The sequence below is a fragment of the Bos indicus genome, chromosome 11, assembly GCF_029378745.1.
Source record: "Bos indicus isolate NIAB-ARS_2022 breed Sahiwal x Tharparkar chromosome 11, NIAB-ARS_B.indTharparkar_mat_pri_1.0, whole genome shotgun sequence".
Taxonomy (NCBI): domain Eukaryota; kingdom Metazoa; phylum Chordata; class Mammalia; order Artiodactyla; family Bovidae; genus Bos; species Bos indicus.
The window spans coordinates 69,724,651-69,749,924 of NC_091770.1; the positions used below are offsets into that span (position 1 = coordinate 69,724,651).

At 41.2% G+C, this 25,274-nt stretch overlaps 1 protein-coding gene across 1 annotated transcript in view; it reads left to right on the plus strand.

Moving 5' to 3' along the window:
- Positions 1-2,210: 2,210 nt before the first annotated feature.
- ALK (ALK receptor tyrosine kinase) overlaps positions 2,211-25,274 on the plus strand; it is a 735,395-nt gene continuing 712,331 nt past the window's right edge. Inside the window, exon 1 of the mRNA XM_070798938.1 lies at positions 2,211-3,888. Coding sequence (XP_070655039.1) covers positions 3,204-3,888 — 685 coding nt within the window. The 5' untranslated portion in view covers positions 2,211-3,203. The remainder of the gene's footprint in view (positions 3,889-25,274) is intronic.

Here is a 25,274-nt window from a genome sequence, read left to right on the forward strand (position 1 = left end):
TTTATCTCAGTGAGATGTGTTAATTTTTAGGGAAAAAAATCACTGGTTTGAATTCCAACTCTTATTTATTTGCTGTTTGACCTTGGGCAAATTATTTTGCCTCTCTGAGCCTTAGTTGTTTTGAGCCTTAGTTGTTTTGTCTCTGTAATGGAAATAATAATACATACCTAGGACTTCCCTGGTGGCTCAGATGGTAAAGCGTCTGTCTACAATCCGGGAGACCTGGGTTCAATCCCTGGGTTGGGAAGATTCCCTGGAGAAGGAAATAGCAACCCACTCCAGTACTCTTGCCTAGAAAATCCCATGGACGGAGGAGCCTGGTGCAGGCTACTGCCCATGGGGTCGCAAAGAGTCGGACATGACTGAATGACTTCACTTCACTTCACTTTTCTCAAAAGGCCACTGTGTGATGCGATACACACACACACACACACACACACACACACATACACACAGATGCATATGTATATGCATATACATATATGCCTCATATGTGACTGATAGACTATCAATATTCATTTCTGCCTCTTTTTCTAAATTATTTAACAAAAAGGGAAAAATTTTTGGATTCATTGTGATTTAATCTATAGAGAGAAGCACTTGTCCTTCTTTTGGGGATATTGGAGAAAATTTATAAAAGCATGAGAATTGAGACCATTGTGTTCACAAGGTGCAAAAAAGGCAGTGATCCTGGTGAATACCTGGGAAAATGTTCAACTCTGGCAGGTATCTTAAGTTGAAAGTCTCTGCAGCCCCCTAGTGGCTGTTGATTGTAGCGGATTCATAGTTATTAAATGCCTGGAGTCAGTTTGACTTTGGACAAGAATTAAACAGAGAAATAAGGAAGGGCTGCAGTGGGGAATGAAAGGACCTGTGTTTTAGTCTTTTTAATATGTCACATAGAAAATTATTCTCTCACTAGTGTGCATGCCAGTGAAATATGATGAAAATCAAAACATATTTGCTCACATACTAGGAAACTATTAACCTTCATACCCTTCCCTTCCTCTTCCCTTTTCTCCCTCCTTCCCTTGCTCCACCAAGGCAGGAGCATCATTTCTTCTATGAATCAGGTCATTCTTTGTTGCTCAGTGAGGGAGAGTCAGCTCCACTGTGTGCACCAAAGATTGTAGTTTTGTCTGCGATTCCAGTGAACCACTTGTTATAAACACAGCCATTATCCAGGTTCTGTGATAACTGCTCAAGAGAGAAGAGAGAGACTGGAGATATAGCCCTGACTTCACAGGGCTATAGAAATGGCCTGCACTTTTGAACTGTCACTCCCAGGACTGTGAACAGGAATGCCAGATCATTCTTTCTAGCTAAGTCACTTCTAGACTTCTTAGCCTGTTACTCATAGAGGGGTATGATTAAGAGCAGTGGTTAAGAGGCATGAGTAAGAGCTTGGGAGGCACGTAGGACTATTAGATCCTAGGAAAATCAGTTAAGATCTCTGTGACTCAGTTTCCTCTAAAACTAGAGTTTAAAATATTTACCTTGCAGAGAGTAAAGGAAGTAACACTATTTAAACACCATTCTGAGAAAACACGGCGTGACTGCGGTCTGAAATATTTGTTATAGCTGAATCGCAACTCTGCAAGAACGCGAGCCACTTCCACCCTCCCTCTTAACCCCCCAAATTCTCACTCCGACCTCCGCACCATTTTATCCTGTGTGGATGATGGGATCACCAGGTTCTCCAGGAATGCGTTCAAATAATGGAAGGGTCAAATAAGACTCTGTCTAAGGGCCCTAATCCAAGCCCAGAGTTGGCAGTGTCACTCTGCCCCTCCCTTCTGCCCGTCCCCTGGCCTCCAGTTTTATTCCAGAACTGCTTTTTCCGAAGTCGGATTCGTTTACTTCTCTAAATGCTAAATTAGAATACTTGATTACAAAGGCCTCTTCCAGTCCTACTATTTATCTGATACACGCTCCTGTTCACACAGAAGCGACATAGGGCAGGGAATCTGTCAGAGGTGGAGCGAGAGAGGGAAGAGGGGTGGAGGGAGGCTAGGGCGGGCTTTGTGCTTTTCTCAATGAAAGCGGGGGGGCTCTCTGCAGATTTGCATAAGAGTCGACCTCGCCTCACCATTGGCTGGCGGGTGAGCGGAGCGGGGCGGGGCGGGGCTGCGTGGGCCCAGCCGCGGTGAGGAGTTGGCGTTCGAACCCCGCCCCCGCCTCGGCCCGGCCCCTTTTAGGCGCGCGCTCGCGGCTCCGCCAGCTGCAAGTGGCGGGCCAACAGGCAGATGCGATAGAGCGGCTCCCGGGGCTGCAGCGGCAGTAGCAGCTGGCACCCTGGCTGCCGCGGCCCAGAGGGTCGCGGGGCACAGAGGCGACTTCCGGCCACCTTCTGCCCAGCCACTGAAGCCGCAGGAGCTGCCGATGAGTGAGGAGGGGGCAGCAAGATTTCGGGCTTTTGGTCCCTGAATGCTTTCACTCCGCTTCTGCCGCCGGGGCCGCTTTGGTGCCTGAGAACTCTGAGACCAGACGCGGGAGGATAGCAAGGACGATGTAAACTTGAACGGCGGCGGCCTGAGCCTCTGCTTCGCAACGCGACGGCTCGATTCAGGTCCAGAAGTTCAGCTAGTAGTGCAGTTCAAAGACCTCCCGCTGCGGAGGGTCGAGGGAGGGTGCGCGAGAAAACAGCTGGTGCCCTCGTTTCCCTAATAGACGCGGAAGAGGAGCTCAGAAGAGCCGAAAGCAGCTCAGGAGGCGGCCGGGACACCAAATACCAGCTCGGAGCCACCGTTCCCGGCACAAAAGTTGCAAAGGGTTGGAGGCCGCTCAAGAGTGGATAGACCACAGCTCAGGCCGCGAGGGGCAGGAGAGGACGGTACCTAATTGCCATCTCCCGTCAACCATAGTAGTCTCTCTCATTCCAAAGCGCGGCGATCAACGGACGGGGGCGCGGCATTCTGCGCGGCGCGCGAGAGGCATAGGGTCCCAGCTGCTGAGCCCTTCGCGCTTCAGGGTCTCTTGACACGCCCCTGAGCTTCCAGTCCTGTTTTATTGAGATTCCTGCTCTCCTCCTTGCAGTTGGAGGAAAGGAAATCTAGTGCACGGACAGTCCCCCGATATCTGGTGGAACGAGCCTGTCAGGACCAACGACTGTTAGGAACCCCTTCTCATCTGAGGGGGAGCGGAGGGTGAGTCTGGATCCCGGGGAGTCGAAGCTCTAGCATTAACAGTCATCCTTTGGCGGGATGGGAGCCATAGGGCTTCTGTGGCTGCTGGTATTGCTGCTGCTTTCACCGGCAGCCTCAGGCTTCGGGACTGGGATCGAGACCGGCCAGCGCATGGGCTCTCCGGCCATAGGGCCGGCCCTGCAGCCCCGGGAGCCGCTTAGCTACTCGCGTCTGCAGAGGAAGAGCCTGGCGGTGGACTTTGTGGTGCCCTCGCTTTTTCGCGTCTACGCCCGGGACCTGCTGCTGCCGCCGCCGTCCCCCTCGGAGCCAAGGGCTGGCCGGCTGGAGGCGCGCGGCTCGCTGGCTCTCGACTGCGCCCCACTGCTTAGGCTGGTGGGGCCACCACCCGGGGTCTCGTGGACAGCAGGCGCCAGCTCTCCCACCCCGGCTCAAGCACGGGCGCTGTCCAGGGTGCTGAAGGGAGGCTCAATTCGCAAGCTTCGGCGCGCCAAGCAGCTGGTGCTGGAGCTTGGAGAGGAGGCGATCCTAGAGGGCTGCGTCGGGCCTCCAGAGGAGGCGACTACGGGGCTGCTTCAGTTCAACCTTACTGATCTGTTCAGCTGGTGGATTCGACACGGCGAAGGGCGGCTGAGGATCCGCTTGATGCCGGAGAAGAAGGTGTCTGAAGTGGGCAGAGAGGGAAGACTGTCCGCCGCGATCCGCGCCTCCCAGCCCCGCCTTCTCTTCCAGATCTTTGGGACCGGTGAGCAGCTCCCGCCTGAGTGGTTCGGGATTTGTTTGCTGTTGTTGTTGTTGTTGTTGTTGTTTTAACACATATCAATTTACAGCCACTGTCAACTAACCCCGATTTCCAAAACCTCAGCCCATGGTTCTTAGCTCTTTTTTCTTCCTCAAACCTCCTTCCCCAGTTAGACTATATTTACTCCTTGAACGCAGTTACTCCCCAAGGGACTCTCCCTTCCTTCTCAGCAACCATGTCGCGGGGGAAAAAGTTTCCTGTTCTTGATAGAATGACTCTACTGACAGGCACAGGGTTGCAGCCAAGATTGGATGTCCTTTATTTGGGGCTCCTAGGACAGTTGAAATCCCTCTATTACTTTTGCATTCTGAGAGCTTAGTTCTAGATTTCAGCTGTTACCTTTCTTTCTTTCCCTTTGTTACTCTTCCTGGCCTCCACAAATTTGGGGAATGTGATATACTTTCTCAGGGAATATAGAACTCCTTATTATTGAATCCCACCCAGCTATCCTCTTCAAATGTTGACTTACCTAGGAATGGCCTCTTCTTCATTAATTCATTCTGCTCTCCACCTAATCCCAGTTCCTGTCCACTCACAGACTCTTGTTCTTTCTCTCGGATGTATTGGGAGAGCCCCAGAGGAACTAAGGGACAGGTGACAGGGGAATGGAGGGAGATGTGGAGAGAGGGAGCAAAGTAGCCAAGATTGTTTTCCTTTGGGGGAGTCACTCTGAAGCCAGGAAGAGACAGTAGTTGATTTCCCTTTCTCTCCCTGCCCCCAGTTCCTTCACTGCAGTTCTTAGCTTGAGTATCTGTGTTAGCAGATCTGAATGCCTGTTTCTGGAAGGCCCATTTCTCTGCAGATCTCGCTGCTGGAGACTCCTGAAATGAGGTTTATATTTCATTTACTCTCATTTTCTTCCCATATTCACTGAGTTGGGGTTGTGTATTTAGGCACTTACTTCTAAGTCTTCCTATAATATCCTTTAACTGGGAAAACCAGGTGGTTTTGAATGGATGTTTCTTTTGTAAGACCATTGGGGAAAGTCTTGTGAATAAAATATAAAATGTAAATGAATGAGAAAGCACAGAAGAGAAAGCATGCCTTTTAAATGCCTACACTAATTTCATTGAGTAAAACCCGGCATCTTTTCTATCATTCTCGTTGTCAGAAATAAATGAAATTCTCATGCTCCACTGGTTACTAATGTCTCTGTATTAATAGGATGGAAAGCATTGGAAAAAAGCCTAATATAGAGCTACAAGTATCTCCCATGTTTGTCCCAACACACACACACACACACACACACACACACACACACTCCCACATATACCCAGTAGTTTCATGAAGGGATATTCTGAAGCTGAGGTTTCTCAGTCATTGCAGAGAAAATACACTGGTATGTGATCCCCATGGAAATCAGAGTCTGGATACATATTTCAGCATTAGCGCTAGTGGTATTGGCACCTAAAATGACCCCTTTATGTTCAGTGTTGGAATTTATACTAGCCTGTGGCAAGAGACAAGATCTGATGAATTTGATAGTGCTTTCTGTGAACTGAGATAGAGACCAATACTGTTGTCTCGCTACAGATACTTTTGTAAAGAACAGCTGTGCTTTAATGTTGTCTTGGCTTCCATGGTTTATACATGCAACATTCCCTTTTAGTGCCTAATGTTTGTGTAATGGATATAAAAATTACTTCTCTGGGAATGCAGATTTTCTCCCACTTTCATGTCTCTGAGCATCTCTGAAACTTTCCTATCATTTTTTGTTATATAGGCAGGCCCTAGCAGTCTAGATGCTAATGGTATAGGCAAAGGGGTCCTTTCTACAGCTCTGAACTTACCTACTATAAACAAGCAGGTTGCTTGAAGTTATCACTGGTGCCTCTGGGGAGTCACACACTTAATGCTTTTGAAGAATATACTCCAGTCAAACATTTGATGAGGAGTTGGAGCTTCTGAGTGAGGGAGTTTCATGTAGAGATTAGTGTGCTCTGGGAGCTGCTCTGCTACTGGTTGTAGGGAAGCACAGTGAACATCCCAAATCCTCCCTCAGCAACACAGTCCATTTGGCAGCAGGACGAAGCCCTTATGCATCATTTGACACATCTAGCAATGCTAGTTTTAGAAAGAGCCAGGATTCTGCCATTAAAAGGCTAGAAATTTTAGCCAAGCATTTTTCAGCAGTATTGGGATCAAATGATTATTGATGGGATCAAATAAGACACTAAGTGTAACTGGATGAGCTCCCCATGACCTCCAGGGAGACAGACAGCTTATTGAAAACCACTTCAGGCCTTGTGGTGATCACACTTGGAACAGGCTGGACTCTCCTGCTCTGAGACATATGCTGTCTGCAGTTAGGCAGCTGGCCATGCAGGACTAGGTTCTCGCCTTATCACTGCTTCCTCAGCCTCATTTAGATACAGTCTCTACTGCAGACTTCCTGTGGAGGGACTGGGCACACCCTTCTGTATCATGTTTTATGTTTGGGGCAATATATATTATTGTGGTTTCATTCATTTTCTTTTTATCAAATTTTCTTGTATCAAAATTGAAGTTTAGGTTCTCACACTTGGAACAATTAGTCACACTTGGACTAATTATGCTATTTATCATGTTTGAGGAAATGGATTTATTCTTTTTATATAGACTCTGACTTACAGAAAAGGCATTTAACTGTTGTGTGACATAGGATCTTCAATTAGTCACACTTGGACTAATTATGCTATTTATCATGTTTGAGGAAATGGATTTATTCTTTTTATATAGACTCTGACTTACAGAAAAGGCATTTAACTGTTGTGTGACATAGGATCTTCAATTAAGTGAAGAAAAATAGGCACAGCTCAGTAAATTTCTCCCTGTTTCTGCCTGAGTAACTGATGGTCTAATCTAGAGGGGAATGGTCTTGCTGGTGGGCTGTCTGTGGGGAAGAAAGTGGAGAGGATGGGTCTTCTGCCAACCCTTGTTTTGAGAGGCCTGGGGTAGCCCATTTGTCTCAGACTAAAGGTAGGGTACCAAACCTGAACAGACCATGACTAGGAATGTGGTAAAAAATGGAAAAGCACCTAGTTAGAACAAAGCAATACCTTCATATCACTTGCAGTTTGGGCTATCTGAGAGAACAAAAGGATGTCTGAGAGACATTAACATGGTGTTTCTTTGAGGGTTATTGTGAATTCATAAATGGGATCAACATATGAAAAGTCGGAAGTAGTTCTCCAGAACACCCATTCATTGAAAAGAGGTACAGAGAGTTACTGGGACTATACAAATGGTGTGCCCTATCTTGGGACAGCCCAAACCTCAAAAATGATGTCTGCCTGGAGGCTACCACATTGCCCATAGCTCTACTTTGTAACCTGTTGTGTAAATGTCTGGACATCTTGCTTCTGCCGTCCTCCAGGCAGAAGCCTAGAGGATAATGATCTGTGGGATAAGAGGGCTTGTTTCACTGTTAATACCTGCCTTCTCATTCCAGGAAAGGGGATATATGACTTGGGACTTTATATGTACTATGGAGAGGCTTAAGCAATTTAGAGTAGGTATATACAATGCAATATTCCTGACCCTTGACCTCACATATCTGTTAGTCCCTTCCTATTTCATTTCTGGAAAGGGCAAAGAGAGGGAAGGAAGATAGTAAATTGGAGCTCCCAGAAGGGATATCAGTTATTGGAGGTGAATTGGGAGAGTTGGAGTTAGTCCAGAGAAGAGCAGAGAGCTGATTTAAGAGTTGAATGGACTGATTTAAGACAAAAGATGAAAAAAATTAAATATATATGGCTGGGCTAAGTGGTGATGAAGGGGAAGCCATGGTAACAATCTACAAATCTCTGAAGAGGGAGAGTGGCAGTGAAGGGGAAGAGTTATTTAGTGTGGCCCACAGAAGTAATAGGATGAGACTTGCAGAAGGAAACTTCAGGTTAGATATCAGGGAAACCTTATTTTCTGAAATTGATATTCCTCTGACTATGGAATGGAATTCCAAAGGAGCAAAAGAGTAAGGTGAGATGTGGGTCAGACAAGCCACAGCATTCATAATTAATCAGTTCTATATTTTCAAATGTTGAGAAGCTGCAGAAGACAGAAGAGCTGGGATGGAGAACAGCATCAGGAGTTGGGTTTTTTGGGATGCAGTTCTGGAGAGCCTCTGGGTTTTGATGTTACCAGGGGGAAGAGAAAATAATTGCATACGTATCTTTGAAGTTTGTGGGAAGTGCTTACAAGAACATTGTTGGTATCTTGAAAATACTATTTTGAAATTAATGAGTTTATTCTTCTTTATCCCTAGATTAAACAAGAATGTTCTCTGAGGTTTTTGTATATTCACTAGAGGGAGTCACACTCACCCAGAACTATACATTAAAGATATATTTATTCATGTGTGTGGCATCAAGTCATTGGGCAAGACAAAAGGTACTTGGATCTTGAGAAGATGAGATCAGTTCTAGATTTGGTGAACTCTTACTGGCTACTGAAAACCCTTTGAAATGCTGAGAATATATACAGCTATTTGAAAAATGCACTTCTTCTGAATCCTATTGATCCTTTCACAAATTTACAAAAGAGAAAGAAGGTTCATGAGGGGTTTTATGAGGAATGTGGGAGGAGAGTAGTATCATGAATAAAAATGAAAGCTTTTATAAGGCAGTTTGTCTGCAGACGGTAAAGAGGGACTGGCCTGTGGGTAGGAGAAAAGAAGGAGAGTTGTGTGAGCAAAAGTTGCAGCTTATTGCCACTCTCAGAATTACTGCCTGACAACACTTCATAGAAATTTGCCCATCCTGATTTGGAAAGGATATTTTGCTTTTTAAAATAATCATTATTAATGTCCTATTACAGTTGTATAGGACTTTATAATTTATAAATCATTTTAACATTTGTCATTTTTACCAATCATACAGTAGGAAGGGCAAATATTTGCTTTATTTTGTAAGTAGAGTAATTGAAATCCAGAAGTTTGATAACATTGTTTCAAGGTCATTTAGGTAGAAAGTTTTAGACCTGAAAACTTTCATTCATATGTTGAAAGGTTATGACTTGCTAAAGGATATATTAGAATACTGACTGGGACCACATATCCTGCCTTCAAATCAGAGCTCTTTCCACTAAGGGAATCATCTCAAGGTGCATACTATAAATAACCAAGACATGTAAATAGACAAAAAGCTTTACGTTATCTTTTTCAGAAGGTCGTATAATAAATATTTGGTGGGCAATAGCCATGACTTGGAAAAAAAAGATTTCTTAAAATCTTTAAGGCCTGGTTTGATCATTTGAAAATGGTTGTAGTAAATAGTTCCTATCTCAAGATCATGTCCCGAATATTAAATTAGGTGATGCATGTAAATCTTAGGGCTTTCCTGATGGCTCAGTGGGTAAAGAATCTGCCTTCAGTGTGGGAGACCTGTTTTCAATCCCTGGATTGGGAAGATCCCCTGGAGGAGGGCATGGCAACCCACTCCAGTATTCTTGCCTGAAGAATCCCCATGGACAAGTGGGCTGCAGTCCATGGGGTCTTGAAGAATCAGACATGACTGAGCGACAAAGCATGGCACATGCAAATCTTAATCCAAAACCTGAAACATCATAAACTGCTCCATCAATATGCACAATTATATTTTTTCCTAGAAGCAGCACCACTCCAGCATCTGGTTGTGCAGGTTGTGTACTCTGCAATTACAAGGGTTCCATATACATTTTAGCCTATTTGAATGGTGCCGTCTGGACTTGTGCAGTCCTTGTGTGTGGCAATACGTGGCAGCCCTGGCAGCAATTGTGATGCTGTGTGTTCCCCATACAACTAACTTCTAACTCCTAAGAGATGAGAGGTGAGATCCAGAGGAAATGGGGAGTGACCAGGATGACAGTTTCTATTATTCCATCACGGAAGACCTGTCTTTGCCAGAAATGTAGATGAAAAGAGGTGTTGAGGTGCGGCATTTACTTTGACTTCCCTGGTGGCTCAGATGGTAAAGCATCTGTCTACAAAGCGGGAGACCTGGGTTCGAGCCCTGGGTTGGGAAGATACCCTGGAGAAGGAAATGGCAATCCACTCCAGTACTATTGCCTGGAAAATCCCATGGACAGAGGAGCCTGGTATGCTACAGTCTATGGGGTCACAAAGAGTCAGACACGACTGAGCAACTTCACTTCACATTATCTTCTTATAGGCCTTTTGACCTTGGATTCAGTCCAGAGAATCAAGTGGCATATTTACAATCCGATTCTTTTTTTTTTTTGTCTAGAAATAAACAAAAGTCTTAACTTTGTGAAAGTAAGGAAATGAATGCTGAGAAAGAAAAAGATAGAGGCATTATAGAGCAGTAGTTTTCAGATGGTGGATCTTCTCTCAGAATGATCTGTGCAGTCCAGGCCTTACCATGTCCGTAGACATGCTGGACCACTGGCCTCTGGCAACTCCTTTATTGTAATTAGCTGGAGCTGTGCCCTTCCTGTACATTTCTAGCCTCATCATTCATTGTCAGATGTATACTGTGGTTAGTCGCTCAGTCATGTCTGACTCTTTTTGACGCCATGGGCTGTAGCCCACAGGCACTTCTGTCCATGGGGATTTTCCAGGCAAGAATACTGGAGTGGGTTTCTATGCCTACCTCCAGGAGATTTTCCAACCCAGGGATCAAGCTCAGGTCTCCCACATTGCAGATGGATTCTTTACCATCTCAACCACCAGGGAAGCCCCCCATTGTCAGATGCAGTTCAGTTCAGTTCAGTTCAGCCACTCAATCATGTCTGACTCTTTGCAACCCCATGAACCTCAGCACGGCATGCCTCCCTGTCCATCACCAACTCCCGGAGTCAACCCAAACCCATGTCTATTGAGTCAGTGATGCCATACAACCATCTCATTCTCTGTCATCCCCTTCTCCTCCTGCCTTCAGTTTTTCCCAGCATCAGCGTCTTTTCAAATGAGTCAATTCTTGGCATGAGATGGCCAAAGTATTGGAGTTTCAGCTTCAACATCAGTCCCTCCAGTGAACACTCAGGACTGATCTCCTTTAGGATGGACTGGTTAGATCTTGCAGTCCAAGGGACTCTCAAATGTCTTCTCCAACACCACAGTTCAAAAGCCTCAATTCTTCTGCACTCAGCTTTCTTTATAATCCAACTCTCACATCCATACATGACTACTGGAAAAACCATAGCCTTGACTAGAAGGACCTTCATTGGCAAAGTAATGTCTGCTTTTTAATATGCTGTCTAGGTTGGTCATAATTTTCCTTCCAAGGAGCAAGCTTCTTTTCATTTCATGGCTGCAGTCAGCATCTGCAGTGATTTTGGAGCCCAGAAAAATAAAGTCAGCAACTGTTTCCTCTGTTTGCCGATCTATTTGCCATGAAGTCATGGGACCAGATGCCATGGAGAGATGCGAAGTCCTAAGTGGTTAATGGACATGAGCCCATGAAAAGCAATTAAATCTTTGAAATTTCATGGAGACACAGAACCCAGGGACTTGAATGGGAGGCTGTCTTAGAAAATTCAGTTCAGTTCAGTTCAGTCACTCAGTTGTGTCCAACTCTTTGCGAACCCATGAATTGCAGCATGCCAGGCCTCCCTGTCCATCACCAACTCCCGAAGTTTACCCAAACTCATGTCCATCGAGTCGGTGATGCCATCCAGCCATCTCATCCTCTGCTGTCCCCTTCTCCTCCTGCCCTCAATCTCTCCCAGCATCAGAGTCTTTTCCAATGAGTCAGCTCTTCGCATGAGGTGGCCAAAGTACTGGAGTTTCAGCTTTAGCATCATTCCTTCCAAAGAACACCCAGGGCTGATCTCCTTTATAATGGACTAGTTGGATCTCCTTGCAGTCCAAGGGACTCTCAAGAGTCTTCTCCAACACCACAGTTCAAAACCATCAGTTCTTTGGCATTCAGCTTTCTTCACAGTCCAACTCTCACAACCATATATAACTACTGGAAAAACCATAGCCTTGACTAGATGGACCTTTGTTGGCAAAGTAATGTCTCTGCTTTTTAATATGCTATCTAGGTTGGTCATAACTTTCCGTCCAAGGAGTAAGTGTCTTTTAATTTCATGGCTGCAGTCACCATCTGCAGTGATTTTGGAGCCCAAAAAAATAAAGTCTGACACTGTTTCCACTATTTCCCCATCTATTTCCCATGAACTGATGGGACCAGATGCCATGATCTTAGTTTTCTGAATGTTGAGCTTTCAGCCAACTTTTCACTCTCCTCTTTCACTTTCATCAAGAGGCTTTTTAGTTCCTCTTCACTTTCTGCCATAAGGGTGGTGTCGTCTGCATATCTGAGGTTATTGATATTTCTCCCAGCAATCTTGATTCCAGCTTGTGCTTCTTCCAGCCCAGCATTTCTCATGATGTACTCTGCATAGAAGTTAAATAAGCAGGGTAACAATATACAGCCTTGACATACTCCTTTTCCTATTTGGAACCAGTCTGTTGTTCCATGTTCAGTTCTAACTGTTGCTTTCTGACCTGCATATAGGTTTCTTAAGAGGCAGATCAGGTGGTCTGGTATTCCCATCTCTTTCAGAATTTTCCACAGTTTATTGTGATCCACACAGTCAAAGGCTTTGGCATAGTCAATAAAGCAGAAATAGATGTTTTTCTGGAACTCTCTTGCTTTTTCCATGATCCAGCAGATGTTGGCAATTTGATGTCTGGTTCCTCTGCCTTTTCTAAAACCAGCTTGAACATCAGGAAGTTCACGGTTCACATATTGCTGAAGCCTGGCTTGGAGAATTTTGAGTATTACTTTACTAGCGTGTGAGATGAGTGCAATTGTGCGGTAGTTTGAGCATTATTTGGCATTGCCTTTCTTTGGGATAGGAACGAAAACTGACCTTTTCCAGTCCTGTGGCCACTGCTGAGTTTTCCAAATTTGCTGGCCTATTGAATGCAGCACTTTCACAGCATCATCTTTTAGGATTTGAAATAGCTCAACTGGAATTCCATCACCTCCACTAGCTTTGTTCATAGTGATGCTTTCTTAGGCCCACTTGACTTCACATTCCAGGATGTCTGGCTCTAGGTGAGTGATCACACCATCGTGATTATCTCTGTTGTGAAGATCTTTTTTGTACAGTTCTTCTGTGTATTCTTGCCACCTCTTCTTAATATCTTCTGCTTCTGTTAGGTCCATACCATTTCTGTCCTTTATCGAGCCCATCTTTGCATGAAATGTTCCCTTGGTATCTCTGATTTTCTTGAAGAGATCTCTAGTCTTTCCCATTCTGCTGTTTTCCTCTATTTCTTTGCCTTGATCGCTAAGGAATGCTTTCTTATCTCTTCTTGCTATTCTTTGGAACTCTGCATTCAGATGCTTATATCTTTCCTTTTCTCCTTTTCTTTTCGCTTCTCTTCTTTTCATAGCTATTTGTAAGGTCTCCCCAGACAGCCATTTTGGTTTTTGCATTTCTTTTCCATGGGGATGGTCTTGATCCCTGTCTCCTGTACAATGTCACGAACCTCTGTCCATAGTTCATCAGGCACTCTATGAGATCTAGTCCCTTAAATCTATTTCTCACTTCCACTGTATAATCATAAGGGATTTGATTTAGGTCATTCCTGAATGGTCTAGTGGTTTTCCCTACTTTCTTCAATTTAAGTCTGAATTTGGCAATAAGGAGTTCATGATCTGAGCCACAGTCAGCTCCCAGTCTTGTTTTTGTTGACTGTATAGAGCTTCTCCATCTTTGGCTGCAAAGAATATAATCCATCTGATTTTGGTGTTGAGCATCTGGTGATGTCCATTTGTAGTGTCTTCTCTTGTGTTGTTGGAAGAGGGTGTTTGCTATGATCAGTGCGTTCTCTTGGCAAAACTCTATTAGCCTTTGCCCTGCTTCATTCCGTATTCCAAGGCCAAATTTGCCTGTTACTCCAGGTGTTTCTTGACTTCCTACTTTTGCATTCCAGTCCCCTATAATGAAAAGGACATCTTTTTTGGGTGTTAGTTCTAAAAGGTCTTGTAGGTCTTCATAGAACCGTTCAACTTCAGCTTCTTCAGCATTACTGATTGGGGCATAGACTTGGATTACCATGATATTGAATGGTTTGCCTTGGAAACGAACGGAGATCATTCTGTCATTTTTGAGGCTGCATCCAAGTACTGCATTTTGGACTCTTTTGTTGACCATGATGGCTACTCCACTTCTTAGATATAATGTTCATCTGAGTTAAATTCACACATTACAGTTCATTTTAGTTTGCTGATTCCTAGAATGTCCACTCTTGCCATCTCCTGTTTGACCACTTCCAATTTGCCTTCATTCATGGACCTAACATTCCAGGTTCCTATGCAATATTGCTCTTTACAGCATCTGACCTTGCTTCTATCACCGGTCACATCCACAACTGGGTATTGTTTTTGCTTTGGCTCCATTCCTTCATTCTTTTTGGAGTTTTCTCCACTGATCTCCTGTAGTATATTGGGCACCTACCGACCTGGGGAGTTCCTCTCAGTATCCTATCATTTTGCTTTTTCATACTGTTCATGGGGTTCTCAAGGCAAGAGTACTGTAGTGGTTTGCCACTCCCTTCTCCAGTGGACCACATTCCTAATTTCTTAGGAAATCACCTTAACCTAAAATAAGTTGCTAAGCATCCACACTGCATTTTATAGATGGTGTTTTTTTGTGAGCCATAGATGAACCACTGCCTCCAAAAGATGCACATTGTTATCATCTCTGCTTGAGAGTAGATGAACATGAGTATTGGTGAGGATGGTTATAGATCCAGGGGTCATGTAGAGAGAATAGCAAATAAGGAGCCCTGTGAATAGCAAGTAAGGAGCCCTGTGAATGCCTTCTTTCTTAGAACCTTTGCTTTGTCCTCCAGTCTAGGGCATGGCTAGTGTTTCTTAACCTAGTAATTACGTGAGTTCTTTCACACAGTCAAGGTGTGAGATTGGAGCAGTTCAAAGCAAGTGTTGGCCTGGTGGTGAGATAGTAAGGAGGTGGGAGGTACCCCATATATTTTTGGGTGAGCCAGATTTCTCAGAATAGCTTTTTTTTTTCTTCAGTAAATATTATGATTAATTTTCCAGCAGAACTGTTCTTAGCTTAGGTCCTTTCCCAGGGAAATTTTATCAAATCCATTTGGTGATACAACATAGACATTCCAGAAAGTGGGAAGCCCAAGAACATGTCAGAAAGAGAGCTCCTTTGGGGCAGATACACCTAACCACATGGTTAATTAAGAGACTTTGTTCCCTGAATCATCCCTTTCTGGCTAAGTGACAGCAGGTGCATGAAGAAGTAGGCAGTCTGAATTCCCTTGAGTAAGGAAAAGGCTAAAGGGTAGGTATGAAAAAAAGTATGAAAGTAAAACAAAGCAAATCTAGGCAAGCTTAAAGGAAATCAGGCAGATAACCAAAGGAAATCAGAAGGAAAATTTAAACCATTGGTTATGGTTTTTTCTCTCACTTATATTTTATTCAGTTTTCATCAGAATATGGATTTGTGAACTTGGGCATGGGTGGAACTTCTTTGTAGATCTTTTTTACATTCTCAGCCCACATAATTAAAATAAATAAATAAATAAATATATATGTATATATTTTCTTGGTGAACAGAACACTGGATTAGGAGCTAGGAGGCCTAGATTCTCTTATGATATTAGCCTTCATTGTATTTGAAATCTTGTGCAATCCCTTAAACACCTTGAGCCTCTGAGTTTTGTTTTCCTAAAGGAGATAACACAGATCTTGTCTTGACTACCTCACGGAGTTGCTGTTGCATTGTATGAGATAACCTATGTGGAAGGCTCTACTCTGGATTATTCAGAAATAAATATGTAAGGAAGTAGAAAAATGAATATATAAGTATCATGACAGGTGCTAAGATTCTACTTCATCCATACATAGTTCCCCCAACCTTTGGCATTCAGAGCAGCTATGCAACATCCCAGACTTTGATGCAGGCCGTAAGGTTCAGTTAACAGCTCAGAAGCATTGAAAAGTGTTTGTAAAGCCCCTTCCCAAGGTTCCTAAAGTGAGGTTGTTTCATTGAAATCAGTTTGCTCAATTTCAGACTTTTCTGGAAATGGATCTCTGGTAGTGGGACATAGGACCTGTGTTTTAGCATCAGAAAATGATTTGTTTTTTAATTGAGGGATGACAAATAAGGTGGATTGAGTCTATTGATTTTGTGTACAGCTTGATGATAATTCACATGTACAGCATCCATATAATCGTCACCCAGATGAAGATACAAAACATTTCTAGCATCCCCAGAAAGTTCCCTCCTGTCCTTTTGCAGTCTGTATTCAACCCCTAACCAAGATAACCATCCTTATCATCCGTATCGTGGGTTGCCATTTCCTTCTCCAGTATCATCAATTAGTTTTGCCTATTTTTGAATTTCATGTAAAATGGAATCATATAGTATATATTATTTTGTGTCTGACTGTTCTTACTCAGCATGATTTATGTAGGATTCATTGGTCATTTTGTGCGCCAACATTCAGTCTTTGTGCGCCAACATTCAGTCTTTCTTTTTCTTAGTTTGCTGTGTTGTATTCCTTTATATGAATATGACACCGTTCATTTATACATTTTCTTATCGAGGAATTGGACTTCTGTAAAGTCAAAAGTAAAAGGTCCTATTCTAAATAATGGGTTGTTGTTGTTCAGTTGCTCAGTCGTGTCCAACTCTTTGCAACACCATGGACTGCAGCACACCATGCTTCCCTGTCCTTCCCTATTTCCCAGAGTTTGCTCAAACTCATGTCCATTGAGTTGATGATGCCATCCAACCATCTCATCCTCTGTCATCCCCTTCTCATGCCCTCAATATTTCCAAGCACCAAGGTCTTTTCCAATGAGTTGGCTCTTTGCATCAGGTGGCCAAAGTATTCGAGCTTCAGATTAGCATCAGTCCTCCCAAAGAATATTCAGAGTTGATCTCCTTTAGGATTGACTTGTTTGATCTCCTTGCAGTCCAAGCGACTCTCAAGAGTCTTTGCCAGGACCACAGTTCAAAAGTATCAATTCTTCGGTGCTCAGCCTTCTTTATGGTCCAGCTCTCACGTCCATACATGACTTTGGATAAACCATAGTAGAATAAGTAAAAGATCTGGGATTGAAGCCCTCCTATACCATTTATTGGCCCAAGGCTACTTATTTTCTTCTTTGAATTTTGGTTTTTCTTATTTGTAAAGTGAGAAAAATAATACCCATCTCCTGAGTTACTGTGAGAATAGGATAAGGCATATAGAAAGTCCTGACACACAGTTGGTATTCAACAAGTATTAGTTTTTTACCCCAGTTCTTGATTGCATTTCTTCCATTGGTGGCCAGAATGGATGCTTCAAAAGCTTCCTAAAGTAGGGAAAGGGAGCCCTGTTACAAGTGAGGTCATTAACTCAAAGAGGGAAAAGTAGCAACCAAGGACTATGTAATAAATTGTGCATAATAACTCTTAATAATTTCATTTTAAATAAAATAATTTAAATAAAACGCAAATATTTCTTGTACTCAGTCTTAAATTTAACAAAATATTCAAATAATAAATCAAATTTTCAAAATTCTTTGGTCTTACATTCAAGTGAGTTAAAGAAAAGAGAAAGAGTTTAGAGGGGACAGAAAAAAGTGGGCAGGAGCACAACTATATTTATATAAAGAAAGATAAAAATGAGAATGACAGAGATATAAGTGGGAAAACAGAGAGGAATGTGTAAGAAGAGGTAACCGAGGAAAACAGAAGACAGGGATTATTTTCTGGATATGGAGATGCATAGATGTAGTAAAGGAAGCCAAGAGTGACAGAGAATAGGGGTTGGGGAGGGAAGGACGTGAGAAGGAACACTTGATTATTTTTGGCCTGGAAGGATTATTTTTGACCTTGTATCTGAACCTATGACCAACATTATATAATGGTTATTTTCAATTTTATTGAAATAGAATTCACATACAATAAAATGCACCTATTTTAAGTGTTTTGTTTGATAAATGTGTACACCTGTGTAACCACCTTCCTAATTAGTATACAGAACATTCCTAAACCCCCGAGGGTCTTCCTTGACCTTTTGCAATGAACCCAGTACTTCCTGCTCTAGGCAATATCTGATTTGATTTCTATTGCAATAGATTTGTTTTGTCTGTTCTGTGGATGAAAACATACAGTATATTCTTTTGTATCTGACTTCTTTCACTTAGAATTCTAATGCTTTTAAGATTTTTTGTGTGTAGTTGGTATGTATTATAATAGTAGTTTGTTTCTTTTTATTCATCTCATTGTATGAACAGACAGTTGATTCTTGAACAATTTGAGTGTGAACTTAGAGGGGGTCCACTTATGTGTGGATTTGTTCAACAACAAATACTACACAGTCCACAGTTGGCTGAATCCACTGATGTGGAACAGCTGGTATGGAGGAATTAAACCCTGTATTGGAAGGGCCAAATAAAAATTATATGCAAGTTTTCAACTGCAAGGATTGTAGGTATCCCTAACTTCTGCATTGTTTAAGGGTCAACAATTTGTTTATCCATTCATCTGTTCATGGACATTTAGATTGTTTCCAGTTTGGGTCACTCATGACTAAAGCTGTTACGAACATTGTGTATATAATTCACTTTGTGGACATACGTTATAAATTATCTTAAATCCATTATAGAATTGTTGGATTGTGTGGTGAATGCATGTTTAACATTATTAGAAATTGAAAAAACATTTTCCCAAGGTATATGTACTGTATTTTGCTCCTGTCAGTAATGTATGAGAGTTCTACTTGGCTCTATCCACATCCCTCAAAATATTTGGCATTGCCAGTGTGTGGTGGCACCTCATTGTGCTTTTGATTTGTATTTCTAGGTATTGGTTATCTAACATTGCATAGGAAATCACCCCCAAAGTTAGTGGTTCAAAATAATGATAAATATCTTTTATAGTTCCTATGAATTAGGAATTTGGAAACAGTTGACTTGGTGATTTTTGCATGGAGTCTCTCATGAGCTATCAGCCAAAACTGTAGGCATCCTAAAGCTTGACTGCGGTTGCAGGATTTACTTACAAGGTGCTTTACTCACATGACTGGCTGGCTGATGCTGGCTATTGGTGGGGTCTCAGTTCTTCACCAGGTGGTCCTCTCCACAGGATTATTGGAACATCCTTGTGTCCTGGTGTCTGGCTTCCCTCAGACTGAGCATCTATTGAGATGATCGTGTGGTTTTTCTTCTTCTTCTTTGATAAATGTGAACTACAGTATTTAACTTCCAAATGTTGATTTGCTTTAAGTTCCCTGGATAAATCCCACATGGGTATGACTTATCATACTTTTTACATATTGTTGGATCTGCTTCCTAATACCTGGTGAGAATTTCTTCATGTTCATGAAAGTTATTGGTATAGTTTTCTTTTACTATCTTTGACAAGCTTTAGGGTCTAGGTAATCCTGGGATCATAAAATGAGTTGGGAAGTGCTCCCTCTTCTTTTGTTTTTCCTGGAAGAGAATTGTACGTTTTTCTTTCTGGAATTATTTTTGGTAGAATTCGGTACGGATGCCATCTTGGCCTGGTGTAGTCTTTGCTGGAGGGTTTTTAAATACTAAATATATTTATTTAATACTAATTAAAGGATTATTCATATTATCTGTTTATTTTTTAGTGAACTTTGGTCATTTTTATCCTTAAAAAAATTGGTTCATCTAATTTGTTGAATTAAAACAAGTTAGGTTGTTCATAATATTCCCTTATTTATTTATTTTTAATGTTTGTAGGCTCAGTGGTGATGCCCTTTTTTTACTCTTGATGCTGGTAATTTGCATCATCTTTCTCTTTTCTTTTTCATCATTCTGGGTAGAGAATACCAATTTACCACTTCACTGAATTTTAAAGAAATGACCTTTGTGATATTGATTTCTTCTGTTATTTTTCTTATTTAAATTTCACTGATTTCTGCTCTCATTTTATTGTCTTTCTTTCATTTTGTTTGCCTTGGGTTTAATTTGCTCTAATTGTTTCTAGTTTCTTAAGATCATTGATTAAAGATTTTTTTGCCCTCTATTTCAAATATAATCATGTAATGTTAAAATGGAATCCGGTCCCATCACTTCATGGGAAATAGATGGGGAAACAGTGGAAACAGTGTCAGACTTTATTTTTCTGGGCTCCAAAATTACTGCAGATGGTGACTGCAGCCATGAAATTAAAAGATGCTTACTCCTTGGAAGAAAAGTTATGACCAACCTAGAAAGCATATTAAAAAGCAGAGACATTACATTGCCAACAAAGGTTCGTCTAGTCAAGCCTATGGTTTTTCCTGTGGTCATGTATGGATGTGAGAGTTGGACTGTGAAGAAGGCTGAGCACCAAAGAATTGATGCTTTTGAACTGTGGTGTTGGAGAAGACTCTTGAGAGTCCCTTGGACTGCAAAGAGATCCAACCAGTCCATTCTGAAGGAGATCAGACCTGGGCTTTCTTTGGAAGGAATGATCCTAAAGCTGAAACTCCAGTACTTTGGCCACCTCATGAGAAGAGTTGACTCATTGGAAAAGACTCTGATGCTGGGAGGGATTGGGGGCAGGAGGAGAAGGGGACGACAGAGGATGAGATGGCTGGATGGCATCACCGACTCAATGGACATGAGTCTGAGTGAACTCCAGGAGTTGGTGATGGACAGGGAGGCCTGGCATGCTGCAATTCATGGGGTCGCAAAGAGTTGGACACGACTGAGTGACTGAACTGAACTGAATATTCCATTGTGTATATATAGTACAAGTTCTTTATCCGTTCATCTGTCGATGGACATCTAGGTTGCTTCTATGTTCTAGCTTATTGTAAATAGTGCTGCAATGAACAATGGGATACATGTGTCTCTTTCAATTTTGGTTTCCTCAGGGTGTATGCCTAGAGGGAATTGCTGGGTCATGTGGTTTTACGGAGAAGGCAATGGCACCCCACTCCAGTACTTTTGCCTAGAAAATCCCATGGATGGAGGAGCCTGGTAGGCTGCAGTCCATGGGCTTGCTAGAGTCAGACATGACTGAGCGACTTCACTTTCACTTTTCACTTTCATGCTTTGGAGAAGGAAATGGCAACCCACTCCAGTGTTCTTGCCTGGAAAATCCCAGGGACGGGAAGCCTGGTGGGCTGCCGTTTATGGGGTCGCACAGAGTCAGACACGACTAAAGCGACGCAGCAGCAGCATGGTGGTTTTATTCCCAGTTTTTTAAGGAATGTCCATAGCGTCTTCCATAGTGGCTGTATCAATTTACATTCCCACCAACAGTGCAAGAGTGTTCCCTTTTCTCCACACCGTTTCCAGCATTTATTGTTTGTAGACTTTTGGATGAGGGCCATTCTGACTGGTGTGAGGTGATATCTCATTGTAGTTTTGATTTGCATGTCTCTAATAATGAGCAATATTTGTCCTTTTACTTTTAATCTATGTATTTATTTAAAGTGAATTTCTTGTAGAAGACATATTGTTGGATTTTATGTGTCTTTTTAAAATTCAGTCTCACAATGTCTATCATTTACTTGATGTGTTAGACACATATATTTAATGTTATGTTTGATATGGTTGGATTTGGTCTACCATTTGTTATTATTATTTTCTCTTTATGTTTTTTGTTCTTCTATTATCCCTTTCCAGGTTCCTTTTGAGTTATTTGAATATTTTTTTGTTTTAATTTTTGTCTTCATTACATCTTTTTATATTATTATTTTAGTGTTTGCTCTTGGGATTTTATTTATGTTTGGGCTTTCACAGTTTATTTTGAGTTGACATTTTAATACTTCAAGTAAAATATAGATGGCTTACAACTATGTGTAAGGCCTCCCTGATAGCTCAGTTGGTAAAGAATCAGCCTGCAATGCAGGAGACTCCAGTTTGATTCCTGGGTGGGGAAGATCAGCTGGAGAAGGAATAGGCTACTCACTCCAGTATTCTTGGGCTTCCCTTGTGGCTCAACTGGTAAAGAATCTGCCTGCAAATGTGGGTAACCTGGGTTCGGTCCCTGGGTGGGGAAGATCCCCTGGAGAAGGGAAGGGCTACCCACTCCAGTATTCTGGCCTGGAGAATTTCATGGACTGTCATAAAGAGTCAGGTATGACTTAGTGACTTTCACTTTCTACAACTATGTATGTCCATTTGTCTTCCCCCTTAGTGTTACAGTTATCATATATGTTTTATCTACATAACTTAGAATCTTGCTAGACAGCAGTTTTAATTTTTTTTTTCAGCAGTTATTCATATTTTAAATAAGAGGAGAAAACTAGTCCTTCATATTTACTCAGATATGTAGCATTTCTCTTGTTGTTCCATCTTCATTAAAATTCCAATTTTCCCTATTTTATCATTTTCTATCAACCTAAAAAGCTCCCTTTTGCATTTCTTTTAGAGCAGGTCTTCTGGTGACAAATTCTCTTAGTTTTCCCCTTATCTGAGTGTCCTTATTCCATCTTCACTCATAAAGAATATTTTTACTGGGCGCAGAATTCTGGGTGGACATTTTTGATTTGTGTGTTTTTTTTTGTTTTTTGTTTTTTTGCTCTTCAAGAATGATGTTCTTCTCTCCTTCACAGTTTCTGGTGAGAATTCTGTCATTAAATTGTTGTCCCTTATATGTAGCTATTTTTAAGATTTTTCTTTGGTCTTTGGTTTTCAGAAGTTTGATTATGATGAATCTGTGCATGAAGTTTTATTTGATTCTGTCCTCTTTGTGATTTGTTGAGATTCTTGATCTGTAAGTTTATGTCTTTCATGATATTTGATGAGTTTTCAGCCATTATTTCCTTATTTTTTCCCTTGCACCATTATCTTTCTCCTCCTCTCTGGTACTCTAATTGAACAACTATTTGACCTTTTGATACTGTCTCACATGCTCCTGAGGCTCTGCTCAGTTCATTTTTCATTTTTTTTTTTTCTTTTTGTTCTGCAGGTTGGACAGTTTCTATGCTCTGTCTTCAAGTTTAATGAATCTTTACTCTGTTATCTCCATTTTATGATAATTTTTTATTTTAGATATTTTTTTTAGTTTAAATTTTCCATTAAAAGTTTTCTATTTACTTACTGACAACTACCTTTCCATCTATTTTTCAGATATGTATGTTTAACTCATGGAACATAGTTATAATAGCTTCTTTAAAGTCTTTGATAGTTTTAGCATCTTATCATCTTCTTATTGGCATCTGTTGATCATCTTTCTCCTTAAGACTTTGTCCTTTGTTTTGTTGTTGTTCTTTATATATTGAGTAATTTTAGGTTGTTTTCAGGAAAATTTGACTAAATGTTCTTTGGTCTGAGACTTGACTATGGTTTAAAACTTAGTTTTGTCCTTAAGGCCTTTGCTTTAAGTCTGTCCACACGTGTGTTGCTCACAGGTGAGCTGGAACCTGTGGCCAGTTTCTTTACAGAATTTGCATATTTCCTTCTCCATCTCTCTCTTCTTTTAGATTTTCCTTAAATTCACAGTTTTACCCACTTGTACTACTGCAGCACAACTCCTTTAACTAAGGTTGGCTTCAGGCAAAACAAAGAGCTAATAAAGATAACCAGAACAGGGATTCCCTCCACACTCTTAGGCCTGAAGGGGTCCCTTCTCGAGCCCCAGGCCACCCCACCCCCACCTCCAGTTTTCTGGTCTGAATGATAACGATTGTTATAGGATTTCTATTAGAGTTTGGCTGTTGACATCACCAGCCAAGCTAACTCTCCTGAGGACTTATCATGAATTGAGAGAGAAAAAAAAGAATGTCAAAGATACATGTTCTCTGGATCACAATGCCCTTTACCTGGCCTTTTGGCCAGAAAGAAATGATTTCTCCAAGAATCCTTAGGAGTTGCTTTTCCAAGTTTTTCCTTTTCCTTTCTTTCTAAATATTCCTGGTTTTATTTACTTTTCAGAGTCCCTTGATAGTTGTTTTTGTATTTTGTCCAGAGTTTTTGGTTGTCAGCCTCAGGGTAATAAGATTTAGTGGACTTACTCTGTCTTGGCTGCAGGAGAAGTTCCTTGTTCTTTTTTGAATCACTTTACATCTACAATATTTTTCTTTCATCCATTAATATTTAATGTTGTGCCATTCTTCAGTATTAAAATTTGCTCAGATTCTGTTTGCTGAGTATCTTTATTTTGCTTTTATTTCTGAAGATTTTCACTGGATATAATTTTAGGTTGACAGCACTTTAGTATTGTTCTATTGTTACATGGTTTGTCTTGTTTCTGATCAGAAGTCAGATAAATTCTTATCTCTATTTTCCCTTTTGTTCCCCTTCCCATCATCCCATGGTTGCTGTAAGATTTTTTGTTTATCATGGAATTTCCACAGTTTGATTATAATGTGTCTTGTGGTTTCTTTGTGTTTTTCTTGCTTGGGATTTGCTGAGAGACTCTCAATTCTGCAGGTTTATATTTTTCATCATATTTGGAAAATTTTCAAGTAGTTTTTTCTGTTCCCTCTTCCTAAGAATTTAATTATAATTGTTATTACAATTAATGAATTCTCACATTTCATTAAGGGTCTGTTCACTTTTTTCCCAGCCCTGTTTCTCTCCCTACTTTTATCTGGATAGTTTTTTTGCTTGTCTTAGAGTTTGTTCCATTTTCTTGTACAGTGTCTAATTCAATGATAAACCAGCCCATCTAATATATTTTTACTTTAGGTATTATATTTTTTAGCTCTAGAATATCTACTTCCATTTGTGTTTCTTTCCTCATTATGTTTTTAAAAAGTCCTTGAATGTATTAATAATAGCTGCTTTAAATTTCTTTCTGAGGCAGTCTGGTACTATAGAAAAGAGGATAGCCATTAGAATCAGATTTCCTGGGTTCAGATCTTGGCTTTTATATCTGAAAGCTGGATTGATCATTGGCAAGTTGTTTACGAACCGTATGGGGCTTTAGTTTCCTCAAAATGGTACAAAGAGATTATCTCTTAGAGGACTATTTTGAAAATAAATGAGATAATACCTAATGTTAAAACAGTAGTACCTTGCACATAATAAGCACTCAATAAACATTGACTCTCATAATTTTTTAAAGTTTCTTTCTGCTACTTAAATTATTTTGTCGTTTCTGTGTCTGTTTCTATTGATCAGTTTTTCTCTTAGTTAAATGTCACATTTTCTTTCTCTTTGGTATACCTAATAATTTTTTACTGGATGGTACATATTATAAATATTACATTGTTGACTGTATAGATTTTGTTGTCTTCATTTAAAGACTGTTAACTTTTGTTTGCCAGGCAATTAATTTTTCTTGCCCGTCAATTTGATACTTTCAAGGATTATTGTCAAGCTTTGCTAAAGGAGTTTAGAGGAGCCTTTATTCTTCTGTTAAGTTTGTTCTCATCTTAAGGTTTGATCTTTCTAGGGTCTCCATTGAAAGCCTGAAGTGTACAGTGAGGTTCTTCTCTCTGGTTAAAGGAAGGATAC